This window comes from Podarcis cretensis (genome assembly GCF_951804945.1).
Source record: "Podarcis cretensis genome assembly, chromosome: 8".
In the NCBI taxonomy this organism is placed as follows: Eukaryota; Metazoa; Chordata; class Lepidosauria; order Squamata; family Lacertidae; genus Podarcis; species Podarcis cretensis.
Genome location: NC_137177.1, coordinates 44,985,922 through 45,001,398, shown reverse-complemented (window position 1 = coordinate 45,001,398; position 15,477 = coordinate 44,985,922). Strand labels below are relative to the sequence as shown.

The following is a 15,477-nucleotide window of genomic DNA, read 5'->3' as shown; positions in this document are numbered from 1 at the left end:
CACTTACTAAGAAGGAAGCCCCACTGAGCTTAATCTTTCTTACATCTGAGTAAACATGTGTTAGGGTTCCACTAGGATTTTAGTGGTTGATTTTAAACATGGGGACTTTATTATATTACCACAGGTTCCCTTATACCGCCCTTCAATTAAAAACAACAGCCCTAAATCCTGCCCAGACTTTAAACTATCTATTGATCTATATGAAAATGTAAAATCTCTGTCTGATACTATTTTTTGCTCAAGCTGGGATGACTAGTGTGAACCTCATTTTTCTTGAATCACTGAAGCAACTTACAAAACAAATTAGGTATGAAATGGAAAATTCCTACACTGGGGTATGGGGAATCCACACATGTTGCCTTGGCTGTTCTGGTATGTCCTTCACATCAGGATCTGCTGTTAAAATAGCAGAGAAATTCATTCAAAGTAGGCTTGGCAATAATGATATGAAAGGTTGCTGACCTTACAAAACTAGGCAATATATCCTTTCCTGATAGATCCCATATTCAGAATTTGAACAGAAACAAAAGCCCAGAGTTCACGTATGAAATACGAAGCTAGACACTTAACAGATAGATGCCTATCAAATGCAAAAAAGGTGACACGACTGATTTTTTTCCAAATGCTGCCACCTTGAGGATGATCCAGGCAACAGCTGGCTTACATGAACTGAAGACCAGTACAGTGGTACCTCGGGTTAAGTACTTAATTCGTTCCGGAGGTCCGTTCTTAACCTGAAACTGTTCTTAACCTGAAGCACCACTTTAGTTAATGGGGCCTCCCGCTGCTGCCGCAGCGCCGGAACACGATTCCTGTTCTCATCCTGAATCAAAGTTCTTAACCCGAGGTACTATTTCTGGGTTAGCGGAGTCTGTAACCTGAAGCGTATGTAACCCGAGGTACCACTGTTTTTGATCTCTCTCAAGTTAGTATTGTTGTGGGATTGGGAGGGTTAGACTGAGGAGGATTCAAGGAGCCAGGTCCTACTACTGAGTGCATTAACAGTCATAGCAAAGTTGCCAAGTGCCTCTCTCTTGTTAGCAGTGGGTGCTGGTAGGGCAAAAGGCAAGGATGCCAACAGTAAGGAGGAACCAGAGGCAGGTATAGAGTCAACTAATGATGGGTTTGTCTCCATCCTCCTCCCTGAATTCCACAAAGGGAATGCTGAGAGTGAGGATGCCAACAGCCAGCACCACACATTTTACTAGCTGGAAGGAGGCAAGCAGGGAGAGGAGCTGGCAGACAGCAGAACCTGATGGACCCCATTTGCACTAATGTAGTAGCTTCTACAGGTTGTTAGGGAAGTTACAGGCAAATGTCCCACGATGACTAGGAAAAGGCCAGAAAATGGTTTGGATGGCGATCGCCAGATTGTCAAGGGGGGGGGCATGTCTTACACCTACGTTTTCCATTGGGAAACAGCTGCAGCTTAGAGAATCTGCTTTGCAAACAGAAGTTCCTAATTCATTCCCCAGCATCTTCAAATAGGGATGGGAATACCTCTTGTCTGAAAAACTTGGAGAGTCACTTCCAGGCAGTGTAGGCAAGGCTGAACTAGATGGAACAATGGTCCAGCTCAATATACGGTGGCTTCCTATGTCCTATGTTCACACACTGCTCATGACATCTTGCTGTCCTAAGCAAAAGGCACGTATTGGACTGGTAGCTGAAGTCTCCTTCAAGCATTGGTGATGGAACAGCATCCTTCACTGCATTTGAAACTGACAAACTAGCTTATGGAGTGGAGGGCTGGGCCAGGCTCTGTTCTCCAACACCTAATTGCTGACACCACCACCACCCCAGCATGTCACCTGAGGAAGCTGCCTCACACTGCCTAATGTTAGAACTGACCCTGCCTGGTGAGGATGGCATGATCTAGGTGACAGGATAGAAAAAATGGGCTGCTGTTTGAGAAATGGACTGAGAAAGATACAGAGAGCTGAGAATGGTCTGGGCAAAAGCAGCTTAGGGTGCTGGTTGTCCCCCTAGAGTTTTAGCAATAGCTGTAATATATGCAAACTTACTATGAATGGGGAACCTGTGGACATTCTAGTCCAACAACATCTGGCAGGCCACAGGTTCTCTTCCTGCAGCATGCTCAATAGGTAGGTGGGCTGACTATTCACAGACAATTCCAGTTGTCCAGCCTTGTTAAGGATGAGGAAAGCTGTTCCAGAGATTGTCAGGATGGTCTACAAACTTCTGTTAACTTACAGGCCTGCTTTCGTCTATTAACTGGTTACAAGCAAGAAGGAAAGAAGACTGCCTTCCTCACAAGACGTTGTTATGTCCAAAATGATTGTGAATGATTTCAGCTGAAACTCAAACCTGAATGGATCAAGGCAGTTTCCACCGCTGGGTAACTGATGCCATTATAACATGTATAAGCAACATATTTCTGTTCTCGGACTAAGTCTGAGGCTTTTTTTAAAGGAAGCTTGGCATGTTCTTTCAAGCAGCCGCCAGTCTTTCTGGTGACTTCCCAAGGCAGCATAAGGAGCGCTTTGTTGCTGAACCATCAGGAGCCTGTAGAAGATGCAGCATTCCGTGCTGTTTACTTCATTCCAAAGATGTAATCAAAACAAAGATGTGTTTCTGCACTGAAAACTTCACTGTGCTTCCCAACCCATGTCTATGTTTATGGCTGACTTCACTATAACAACAGCAGGCTCTCTTTTTCCGTTGAGGATGCAGTTATCCAGTGACAGGCAGCAAGGTGCAGACATGCCCAAATAATACCTTCAAGCAACTGGTAAATGAGCCCAGTCTCTGGGAAGCCCTTACATTCCAAATCATGTATTTATTTATCTATCCTGCCCTTCATGGGCCTAGGCACTACAGTTTCAAATCATAATATTATAAAATGCAAAGATCCAAAAAGACACATGAAAGGCAACAGACCACAGATAAAGCATGCCTTTTGCAGCTAATACATAGCAGGCAAAACTTGTCTTTATTACTCAGCAAAGACAACCAGAAAGCAATGTAAAGCATAGAATTGTACAGATGGGTATTGTAGTCCAAAACATCTGAAGGATACCAGGTTGGTGAAGGTTGGTGTATTGTCTTTCTGCCCTTTGCCCCCAAAATATTTAGAAACATAAACTGCCTTATGATGAATCTGACCATTGTTTATCTAGCACAGTAATGGCTACACTGGCTAGCAGTGGCCCACCGGGATTTCAGAGACAGGTCCCTCCCAGCTCTCCACGGAAATTCCTGGGATAAAACCTGGGACAAAGCATGCAAAGCAGGTGCTCTGATACTGAGCAACAGCTCTACTTCTCTTCTTATTCTGTGTTTAGCCTGTGCGCAAGCAATGGCAGAGACTTCTCCCTTAATGCTCCCTTTGCACTATCCATGATGCAGCAATACAGTGGTACCTCAGGTTAAGTGCTTAATTCGTTACGGAGGTCTGTACTTAACCTGAAACTGTTCTTAACCTGAAGACCACTTTAGCTAATGGGGCCTCCTGCTGCTGTTCTCATCCTGAGGTAAAGTTCTTAACCCGAGGTAATATTTCTGGGTTGGTGGAGTCTGTAACCTGAAGCGTATGTAACCTGAAGCGTATGTAACCTGAAGCATATGTAACCCGAGGTACCACTGTAGATAATTTCCCTCTAAGTGGGCAACATGTCCCACCAACTGCAATAACCATTTACCCATGTGCTATAGAATGATGAAATTGACAAGAGTGGGAGCTGCTTGCGGTCAGTTTTATCAGTCGTAAATGGGATTGGGAGGGAAATGTCCTTTTTTATACTAGACAGCAAGGGCCACTGTGGAATAATGGGGAGACCCAGGTTCAAATCACCACTCAGCAACAAAGCTGTGATTCGACCAAGGTCACTGAATTTCTTTATCTAACCTACCTCACAGGGCTGTTGTGAGGACAAAGTACTGCAGAGTATGGCAGCTTGAGTTCCTTGGAGCAAACGCAAGATATAAACCTAATAATAAAATTAATAGGATGGAAAGCTTGAACCTGCTGTTCCTGGTCTGTATCTGTATAGGATCATAATAAACTCTGCAAAATAGAATTGTTTTTAAATGCTTTAATAGTTCATGTTTGCTGCCCAGGGCTCCTTTGGGAAGAAGGGCATGCATTAAACAATTATGAGATCAACTGATACAGGGCTCACATTAGGAGGCTGAGCTGTTCTAACAGCCCTTAGGATCAAGAGGCCACTTTTCCAGTAAAGGGAATGGTAAACCTGTTTTGTTGGACTACAGCTTTCATCAGCCTCTGACCATTGGCCATGCTGGCTGCTACTGGCTGGTGTAGAAGTCCAGCAACATTTGGAGGGCCACAGATTCCCCATCCTTGTTACAAAGAGCATACTCTCCAGCATTGAACTATGCAGGTGTTACTCTTGAGTAAAAACGTTAAGCCCTGGATTGCAAGCCTGATAAATTCAATTGGTCAGAGTTGACAGGAAGTATAAATCTGGTGTGGGAGAGGCTAAAGACTGAGAACAAGAGGGCACCTTATGCTGAAGCCTGCTTGAGTATTTTGCTCATTTAATAAACAAGGAGCGCAGCCAATTCTCTCACTACCCTTTAATAAAGCCAAACACCATCAGTTCTACAGGGCTGCAGTTCTCACAACTGCTTTCAAGCTGCTGTTGATGACTCTTGCTCACTGTCTGAAAACAGAGATGGCACAAATGGGATTTCTGATTTTCCTCCTTGTTACCATCCTTTTGCTGGATCAAACAACTGGCCAGTCTGTCCATTCCAAAGCCAGAAAACACAGCAAACGGAGGGTTAAAGGTAAGCAAACTTAGTAGGCCACAGAGAATGAAGATTATGATAAATATATTATTTGATTGCTACCTTAGTAAATTTATTAACAAGTATTATTTTATTTTTTGATATGTTGGTTCATCTGATTTGGATAGTTTTATTTATGAATTCTATGACAGAAAAAGCCTGGGCACATAACATATAACACATACTATACCCGGAGTTCTCAGGCACAGATCAAACCTAGACCTCTTCAGCTTCATGTGTCTTTAAAGTAGGGATGGGGAGCCTTTGGCCCTTCAGGTGTTGTTGCTGTAGGAAAGGACCATAGCTCAGTTGCATGCTGAAGATTCCAGGTTCAGTCTCAAGGTACATCTGGGAAAAGTTCCTGCCCGAAACCCTGGAGAGCTGTTGTCAGTCAGTGTGGACAGTACTAAGTGGTCTGATTCAGTATAAGTCACCTTCTGGTGTTTCTATGACTCCATTCCTCATCAGCCCAAACCAGCTTGACCAGTGGTCAAGGATGGTGAGAACTGGGTAGGAGGCAGGGAAATGTTGATCTCCCAGAATTAGTGGCTGGGAAGAGAAAAGAAAGATCCCAGGTGAGATTTGGAAGAGGGTGGTAAGGGTTAAGAAGTACCTTTAACAAAGGACTCTATACTCTATTTTTACTTTTGGTAGCTGTTTTCGTTTACATTAGTTTTCTATATCTTATTGTATCATTAAAAATTTAGTGGGGTGGGGGGAGAGAGAAAGAACTGTCATTCAGCAACACCTGGAACATCCCCCAGCTCTGCTTTGGACCATGCCATGAGATAGTTACTGTAACAGACAGCAAATAATCATGGGAAAACCTCATACTTGGGTAGTTTTTCTTTTCGTTGTGCCATGATAAGACACTTTTGCATAGCCTGTTCTCACATTCTACCAGTAACATTCAAAGAGGCTAAAGCATGTGGGATGGGAAGGTAGCAAAGGTACTTCTCACACCTCTACCGCACTTCTCTAGGTAGCCTCTTTGTGTCAAATATTACTGACGTGGCATGAGGATTTGAACACTCAAAACTGGCAAAATAAAAATTAAAATGACCCTCACCTGTGTAGTGTGGAGCATGGAAATAAAGAAAGCTGCCTGCAACCAAAAGTACATACCATACACTTAAAACACACCTGCCCCCCCCAATGCTTGGAACTGTAGTTTACCCCTCATAGCGCACTTAACAAACTGTGGGTGTATATTGTGTACACAGCCATATAGAACCCTACTATATGCAGACTTCACCCTTCACAGACAGCTACCTCCCCATGATAAAGGAAGCCTGCAAATAATTCAGCAGGATTTATTCACAGGTTAGTGGGGTTAGGATTGCAGCCTTTGTATTGCACTCCACATCTTACTGTAAATGTTTTGATGTGTCTAAATATGTTAATGTATACATATACTTACTTATTTAAGAGAAAGACGGTGACCTAAAGAGTCAAATTAACAAGCTTTGGCAAGAGGTAAACTCCCTGAAGGAAATGCAAGCACTGCAGACAGGTAAGGGTTGCTTTTTATTATTCGACAGAAGGGGTGCATAATGTCTGGTCCTCCAGATGTTGGTGGATTACAACTCCCATCATCTCTGACCATTAGTCAGTGCTGGCTCTGACTGACAGAAATAATAGTTCAGCAGTATCTGGAGGGACACAAGTCCTCCATCCTTGCTCTGCAGGGTTGAATCGTTTCCTTTAGTTGGCTCTCCCCTGAATATTTTTCAGTTTTAAATAACTTTAAATGCTCATTTTAAAACTGGGGATTGGGGTGGGGGAAGAGAGATAGATGGTAAATGGACTGAAAGATGTTATTCCATTTGTTGTTCCATTTTTTATCAAATGATTTAAGATATTATTAAACACATGAATACTCGGGGTGTTTGGTGCAGACTTTAAAATAGTGTTTTCAGATATCTTGTCCTGGTTTTATTTGCTAAGCACTGAGTTGACCTCATGCACAGCTAGCTTTACTTTGGCACTTTGTGTTTCTAAGTAATGAAAAGGACTTTAGATCCCTGCCCTTGGTGGACAGCCAAGTATACACCTATTTCCTGATAGTTCAGCCCATTCTGATGTCAAGACAAATATCTGTTTTTCCTTGCAGTATGCCATGAAACCAAAGTGGTGAGGTGGAGGGACTGTTTTCCAAACATAAATAGTACAAATAACAGTCCTGGCTCATTTTTAGTTTCTCTCCGCCCCTCTCTGGCTCTTCTCCTTGGACTTCCAAAACCAAAACAGCTTAAAGAGTCAGTGACATAATATAATATCTGGGTAATAAAGTCATGGAGGGCAGTTGTCCCAACAGATCACAACATGCTAACAAGAAGGCCTGTTTTTTCAGTGCCCCCTTCTGCCACTTGTAATTGCACACAGGAAAGAGAGGCAGTTTTAAAAGGGATTATCCAGAGAGCCTGGGGACTCAGGGCACTTCCAGATGACCATTCTGATTTATTTACAGAGAGATTAGATTATGCTGGCTATTAAATGAGCATTCATTCTTATTTTTTGTGGTAAGGTTAAATGACATGTCAAAGCAAATGCTATCTCTGTTTCCCTCCACTTTTGTTATTGTAAAAAGCCCAGCATTTTGGGGGAGCAGGTTTGTTGTGCAGCACTTCCCAAACAACTAGAATTGCGCAACCTGAATTGTCTGGTATGCAATTGAATCCTACCACAAAATAAACATTCTCAGACTAAGTCTGAGGTAAGCATACATACTGTAGAACTGTAGACTGAGACTGGAGGTTCAACAATGGTGATATTCTAAAAGCACCCAGAGTTGTGGGAATGTTGAAATTAGCCATCGGTATGCTCTTCTTATGTCCTCGTGTTATATTCAGTGTCATCCATCCAGGGATTTATATGCTAACTTTCAGTATTTCAGATACAGAGATTGGCCCAAAGCACTCAACCACATCAAGCCTTTCCTGTTAATTTGGGGATCCAGTAAGTGTTAGTGCTCACCCGCCCAGTGTCTACCCAATGCACTAGTATTAACTGCATCCCCTAACCAGGGTTCAGTTTTTTCTTTAAAGCAACCCATTGTATCTTCTACTGGGATGATGCTACAAAGAGAGGCCAACAGGCTGAAGGAGCCATTAACTCCATCAATTACTGCAAAGCAATAAGCAGCCATCATCTTTATAGCTGGTTATCTTTATGCCTGTTTCAGTAGCTTGCAAATGAACAAATTGAAACTGTGATTAGAAGACCCAATTAACATTGCCCTTAGCACATGTTGGGCTGCTTCTTTGATTCGGCAGGAAATGAAAGTGTTGTGATGAGGTATTTTGCTACCTCTCAAAATCAATAATGGTGCAAGGAACTACAGTGCTGATGCTGTGTCTGAAGAAATGTTTATGGGAAAACAATCACTGCAAACTGAAAGTTTGTATGGGCTTAGGCTCTTAGGGCCAAAATAGATGCCCACCCATCCTAAATTCTGCCAAGAGAAATTCCAAATCCAGGGAAATTTCAGGTAGCAATAAGCAGTGAAGAACCACTTCGGTCCACTTAACATGGATTCTTTAATCATTGTATCCAACTTCTTTCATTCACAGTCTGTCTTCGTGGAACAAAGGTCCATAAAAAATGCTACTTGGCATCCGATGGTGCAAAACATTTCCATGAAGCAAACGAAGACTGCATAGCCAAGGGAGGGACTCTTGCTATCCCCAGAGACGGCGATGAAACCAATGCTCTCCGAGAGTACAGCAAGAAGAGCTTGTCAGGTGTGGCAGATTTTTGGCTGGGTGTCACTGACATGGTAAACGAAGGGAAATTTGTTGATGTCAATGGAATGGTCCTCAACTACTTCAACTGGGACCGGTCACAACCCAATGGAGGAAAACGGGAAAATTGTGTCTTGTTTTCACAGTCAGCTCAAGGAAAGTGGTTAGATGAAGTCTGCCGTACTGTCAAACGATATATTTGTGAATTCCTGATCCCTTAATCACAGCTAGGTCTGCTTCCTTCTTTCACTTCTCAAACACATATATGGTAGGGATGCCAGTTTGCAGTCATCACCAAGCTTCACAACAAATCCAGAGTCAGAGACCACACTTTCAGGTAATTAGTTTTGTATGGGGCAGTCAAAATAGCCTTTAGTCATGATGGATTGTTGAGTTCAAGTATATACCTCTTGATAATCCTTCCTGTTTACTAAAACTGCAAACCTCTCTTTTAAAGCAGATACTTCCTCTATTAATTAATTTTCCATTCAGTTGCAATTCCCTGTGTGTTCTGTTGCTGCAAGAAAATCAATGCTTTGCTTTGAACACTGCTAATGTCATAAACAGAGGTGATAGGACAACCAACACGGAATTGATTGTGCTGTTAGTGGTAGATCCACTATTTGATCCTAGTCAGTATCCCAGCACTGCAGGGTTAATTACAGGGTAGCTGCATCCCAAGATTTATAATGGACTGCAGGACAGAGGGAATGTGAGGTTTTGCTGTAAGCATACTGTAGATACTGAGGTATTAAATCCTCATCAGTGTGGCTTCTTTAGCACGCTTCTTATTTCCAAGGCTCCTATGATATCAGGACACAGGCAACAAACTACTCTTGTTATAATTTAAAGCTTGTTATCATAAAAAGTGTCCCTGCTATCAACATATATATAGTGAGTGGGATGAATACTTCTCTGACATGTAACTTCCCATCATGCTTTATATCTAACACATTTGAATATCTTCACTCTTTGCATGATTTACACATTTCAATAAAGTTATTTTTCAAAAGCACAAGAGCTGGATGTTGCAGTGGCAATGTTGTGTTTTAATGCATGGATGTGTGTGTGTGTGAACAGGGGAGTCGAAGACATCCAATCCTATGTACACTTATTTGAGATTATGTGCTGTACTTAATTTTAAAGTTATCAGCCCATTAAACACAGTGCAAGCCTATACATGTCTACAGTGGTACCTTGGTTTAAGAACAGCTTAGTTTATGAACAACTTGGATTAAGAACGCTGCAAAACCTGAAGTAGGTGTTTTGGTTTGTGGCACGCCTTGGTTTAAGAATCCTTTGGTTTAAGAACGGACTTCTGGAACGGATTAAGTTCATAAACCAAGGTACCACTGTACTCATAAGTAATCTCTATTGAGTTATGGGGAACTTATTCCCAGGTAAATGTGTATAGAATTGCAGCCATTTGAGTTTTACTGGCATAATCAATTAACTTATGAATTATATTTGTCTGTTGATAAAACCAGTAATTCTGAAGTAAAAAGCCTAATTTGTGGTTTTGTTGATTATGCAGTTTTATTTGTGAGCCACCCTGTGCTTTATTTATTTTTAAGGTTGAGAGATAATAATGTAAATTAAAAATAGAATAAAATGACCCACATCTGTAACAGCAGGCACCAAAAGGGATCCCCTTCTATGGGAAAGGGCCACCTGTGTGCTGGCCACGAGTAGACCCACTGAAATAAATGATTCTACTCTGAATAAAATTTGGCTGCCTATATAAAATCAGTTAACTGGATTTTTAAAAACCAATCTTATTAGTTAAACATTGCCAACCTTCTTAATTCTGAGTGAACATGCATAGGAATGGGCTGCAATTCTTATTAGGAAGGACATAGGAAGCTTCCTTATGCCAGCATTATCTACTCTGTTTAGCAGCAGCCTTGCAGGGTCTGAGGCAGAGAGAGAGAGAGGTGCCCCCCCCCCTCACTGCCTGCCCACAATTCTTACTATGGGGTCCTGCTTAATTTGAGAGACCAGGAATTGAACCAGGGGCCTTCTGCTTGGAAAGTTGGTGTCTTACCACTGATATGGTTCCTTCCCATCAGAGTAACAGAGTACATAATCATTGTTTCAGTTTGTTCAATCCAGGTGTGATCTGATCTTAAAATAATCATTCATTAGCCCTAAATAGTGGTGAATTCACAACTTTTAAAATTGTGGGTCCCTCCCCACTTTCAGTTTTTTGGTGTGTGTTTTTTAAAGCTTGCTTTCAAAAGCATTTCCATGATTACTCAGCCAAATTTTCTCTTGGTCCTGATCTTCCACTAGGAAACAAAAATTATTGTTTTCCCAATTCACAGTAGGAGTGTAAGTAAAAGATATGTTAAGGCAAGTTGGTAGTGGTTGGAGGAGGTGTTACTGTCATTCTTTTACCTTCAGCAGAGGCAGGGAGTGGCAAGCAAACCTTGGATTAACACTCCACCTGGGTTTAAGGCACAGTTACAGGAGGAGCATGGAGAAGGCAGCTGCCAACCTCTGCAAGCTGTCCTGGAAGCAGCTCTGAGTACCTTGCCTGCCATAGTGCTATACAGGCATTGGTGGTTATATTTTCCATTGAAGGGCAAAGTTCACTGTGCTGGTGGTGGGTACTGGCCCTATGAGCCCGACTACTGCACCAGTAGTGCTGTCCACTCAAGTGAGGTGCTGAATCTAATGCTGCCATTTGCACACCACAGCATTGCACTCCTCTGCAGGCCACAGGAAATCACGCTGGAACTTTGCAGCATCCACATTCTAGGGCTTGGGCTCAGGATGGTATTGGACAACATGAAAGCCTGTTGGGACCAGGAGCACTTCTTCACAAATATTAGGATCTTCGCAGAACAGCTGCTCAGCATCCTGGAACATCCACATCTTGCTGGGCACAGTGAGCGAGAGAGAATTTGCCAGGGCTTTCTCCTGAGCAAGCCAGAGCACTGAGTGGTGGCATCTTTCAGTTCGGAAAACACATACAATGATAATGGGGAAGAAAATTTCTCTGGGCGGGTGAAGATCATCCTTCCAAGGCAGGAGCCTAGGATTGGGAATAAAGGTGGTGCTGAAAATACATGGGGTACAGAGCAGTCTCTCGGGACTCATTATATTTTGTGATGGTCAGCTTAGCTATTGTTATTAAAATAACACAGGAAGCTGCTTTATGGAGAGTCAGACTATTGGCTCATCTAGCTCAAAATTGCCTACAGTGGATTATTTCTTATTTTGCACCCCACTTTGTACCTGTTCCCATTCTGTCTCGTCTTTTCTCTCCCCACCCTCACAAAGAACCAATTGTAATCCTATCCCGGGGTAGGCAACCTAAGGCCCGGGAGCCGGATGTGGCCCAATCGCCTTCTCAATCCGGCATGCAGATGGTCCGGGAATCAGCATGTTTTTACATGAGTAGAATGTGTCCTTTTATTTAAAATGCATCTCTGGGTTATTTGTGGGGCCTGCCTGGTGGTTTTACATGAGTAGAATGTGTGCTTTTATTTAAAATGCACCTCTGGGTTATTTGTGGGGTATAGGAATTCGTTCATCCCCCTCCAACAAAAATATAGTCCGGGCCCCCACAAGGTCTGAGGGACGGTGGACCAGCCCATGGCTGAAAAAGGTTGCTGACCCCTGTCCTATCCCCTCCCTTTCACCAGCCTATCTTTGTCGCACAGATCCTGCCCCCAAACACAGACAACTCCACCCAGCCCCCTTCAAAAACTTATCCGAAGCCTGAAATTATGTATAGTGACTAGGAAATGTGCAAAATTCCCTCTTCATGGCTGGACTATGTGCACATTTGTCATGAGGCCTGGCGAATATGCATCATGGTCACATTAACAACTCAACTTACATTCTCCTTAACATACTTACACAGAGAGTGAAAGCGAGAGAGTGCGCAGGGGTGGGGATGGTGTTTAATCTGACCACAGAGGTGTAGAAAAGAAAACTGTAGGATTATTCGTAATTCATCCATATTCAAACTAACCTGCTTGATATTTCCCATGTTACAAAACATGGTACTTCCCATGTTACAAAACAGATATGAAATCGAATAATCTTACAGATTAATAACCGATCTATAGATTCATAAAACAAGTACATGATACAGCTCTATTGTACAATCAGGCAGTAGACTTTTAAAAATAATAAATAAATTATCTGAAATAAATAGTTAGAAACTTTGGGTTGGAAGGATTTAAGTATACAGGCAATATAAAATGGTCCATGTATCGTTCTTTTGGTTACTTGTTCGTAGCATTAAAAAGATTACAAGCAGACTATTCTTCTATATTATTTTGTATACTGCACCATCTGATGCTGTGTTCAGTTATTACACTTACAATGCAGTGCAGTGTTTTTATTATAGCTTCCCTGACTAGGGGGACAATCATACAAATAAGATGAACATTTTAATTTGTCAACTCAGTCTACATGGCAATTCATGTAGACTTTCTGAGTCTGAAAACTGAATTCAGCTACATATCCACTATATACCCACCCGCAATATTTTGGGATTTGTATTTTTCTAGATGCAGTTTTTACAACCAAGAGTGGTGGGTGCTGGGGAGTTTCTCTGGGAATGCAGACTGCGGCACAAAGCAAAGTGGTTACAAAGTGCGTAAAATGGGATTTATTCTCATGTGTGAAAAAGATTGCAGGCGCACTTGAAGTACAAAAACAACCGCTGAACTTGAAACTGGCAAAGCGCAACTGTTGCCAGAGGGAAAATTTCCTCTTTATTATTCTTATCTGTAGAAATAGTATTTGCAGAAGCAGCCCTCTCTTTCTGCTCCTGCTTTCAAAACTTCTCAACAACCTTCCCCCCAAATCGGGGCATTTCTCTCAAAATCATACATCCACCCACATACATTTACCGTAAACATAAGCAGGAACAATGACAGAGCAATACACGGGGCATATTCAGTACAGTAAAGACAAACTACAGAGACGCAGTTACATATAGCCCAAACTTTAAGATGAATCTCGCACGGGACTACAAAAAGCCACACTTGCCCGCTGCAGCAACACCCGCGAGCACTACGTCGGTACTGTATTTTCCTTCCGCTGAAAGCTCGGCTTGGCACGTGCTTTCCCCTCACCCGGGACTACGCTTCCCATGATACAATTCGTCCTCCGCGCCCTGGGATTGGCTCAACGGAACCGGAAGGGGCTGTTCCCCCCTTAAAAAATACCCAACAACTCCCCCCGCCCCCAAAATCTGAAACCTGCTTGCAAGAAGCTCCGTCTCTGTGCGGGGAGGGGGAAGAGGAGGCGGGCGATAATTGAAGCGGGAGGGTGGCGTTTCTGAGGAGAACCTTCCTGGGACCGTCGCGAGGTACTATGGCGGCGCTGAAGTACGCGGGGCTGGACGACACCGACAGCGACGAGGAGCTGCCCCCCGGCTGGGAGGAGAGGACCACGAAGGATGGCTGGGTTTACTACGCCAAGTAAGTGGGAGAGGGGCAGGTGGGCAGGCAGGCAGGTGAGGAAGGGCTCCCGCCTCTGAGGTGGACTTTCTCTGAGGGAAGGCTTGGGCGGCAAAGGGTCGCTTTTCTGAGTGGCTCGTCCGGCGTGGGTGGGTGGGGGGTACTTAAAGTCTCCTCCTCCTCCTCAGTTTACCAGTGTAGGATACAAAAAGTAACATTTCTCAGTGGTTTATGAGGGTGGCACGCAGAAAAGTTTTCTCTCCTTCCCCTCCACCCTCGTAATGTCTTGGGGTGTGTGCAGAATTTCACTTGAACCTGAATGGTTTGTGAGGTTATATTGGTGAGAGGCAAGAAGTCCCCAGTGCAACATGGTTCCTGGAAATAATGAGGGTTATGATGGTGGTAAAAATATTAATAACAACCCCCTCCCCATAGTTCTGTAAGGTGTTTACGCTAGGGGGGGATGCAAGCTGTCACCCGCAGTTGTATTGGTTTGGTTGGGTGACCCGTACAAAAGCGAACAGCACACCTCAGGAGCATCGCCTCTTCTCTGCCACGACCAGCAGGTGCAGCTTGTCCTGCAAACTCACACCTGCTGAAATTACTTCTTCTACTCGGCTCTTAAAGGTGCAAGCATGTCGTTCCCTTTTGTATCCGACCAGTCTAAGGTTGGGGGCAGTTGCAGACCACTGGCCACAAAGCAACAGTAGCATAAGTACAGAACAAACTGAAGAAGGACAGCACAGGAGTCTTCTGGTATCTTCAAAGGCAAACTAAGTAGAGCCCAATCCTGTGTGCTTTTATTCAGAAGTAAGCCTTTTCAAAAATAGGGGGTCCATGGCTTGGCCTGGTTCAGGGGATCTGCAGAACGGAGCTAATTGGGAACCACTGCCCTGGGGGATTTTTCCAGTGGAGAAAGCTGGTGATCCTGTCAAATCCCTTGTCTCACTGTGGAATGGTCAGATGAAATAGGTAGTTGATGTGACTCCTAAGCATCCTCTTTGGCGCCTTGGAACCTGAGCAGTTCCTTGGTATTTTGAGGAGTTGCGGAATATGAAACTGTGTTTGATCCAGCAGCTGTAGTTTGGAAGGCTGTAGCATGCATGATTGCTGATGGGATTGAGGCCTTGTTAACATAGAGCGCCTGTGCTCAGAGATCTGCACTGGTTGCCGATTTGCTACTGGGCCAATTTCAAGGTGTTACCATTAAAATAAAAAGCCCTTAACAACTTGGGACCAGTTTACCTGAGCAGTGGCGTAGCGTGGGTTGTCAGCACCCAGGGCAAGGCAAGTAATTTTCGCCCCCTAACCCCCAGATGTTGTGCCCAGTGCGGCCGGCCCCCCCTGCACCCCCCACGCTACGCCACTGTACCTGAGATTGCTTTACCCTTTATGGGCCTACTTGACTGTTTCAATGAGTAGAGTTGGCACTACAACAGGTGCCACATATTGCCCTTTCTGCATTTGGAAGAACTTGATTGTTTAGTGGGGCAGCACCTATACTTTGGAACTCCCCACCTATTGACACCAAGTGGGGG

The 15,477-nt window shown here is 43.6% G+C and overlaps 2 protein-coding genes across 2 annotated transcripts in view; both read left to right on the top strand.

Annotated features, from left to right (window-relative positions):
* Positions 1–4,401: 4,401 nt before the first annotated feature.
* On the top strand, positions 4,402–9,536 carry CLEC3A (C-type lectin domain family 3 member A). Its single transcript, XM_079986550.1, has 3 exons — positions 4,402–4,773; positions 6,203–6,286; positions 8,346–9,536. Exons 1-3 carry the CDS (start codon positions 4,629–4,631, stop codon positions 8,735–8,737), a joined length of 621 nt encoding a protein of 206 aa, XP_079842676.1. The 5' UTR covers positions 4,402–4,628; the 3' UTR covers positions 8,738–9,536.
* Positions 9,537–13,716: 4,180 nt separating this feature from the next.
* The window catches only part of WWOX (WW domain containing oxidoreductase), a 555,885-nt gene continuing 554,124 nt past the window's right edge, over positions 13,717–15,477 (top strand). The window contains exon 1 of the mRNA XM_079988231.1: positions 13,717–13,960. Within this exon, the coding sequence (XP_079844357.1) occupies positions 13,854–13,960 (107 nt within the window). The 5' untranslated portion in view covers positions 13,717–13,853. The remainder of the gene's footprint in view (positions 13,961–15,477) is intronic.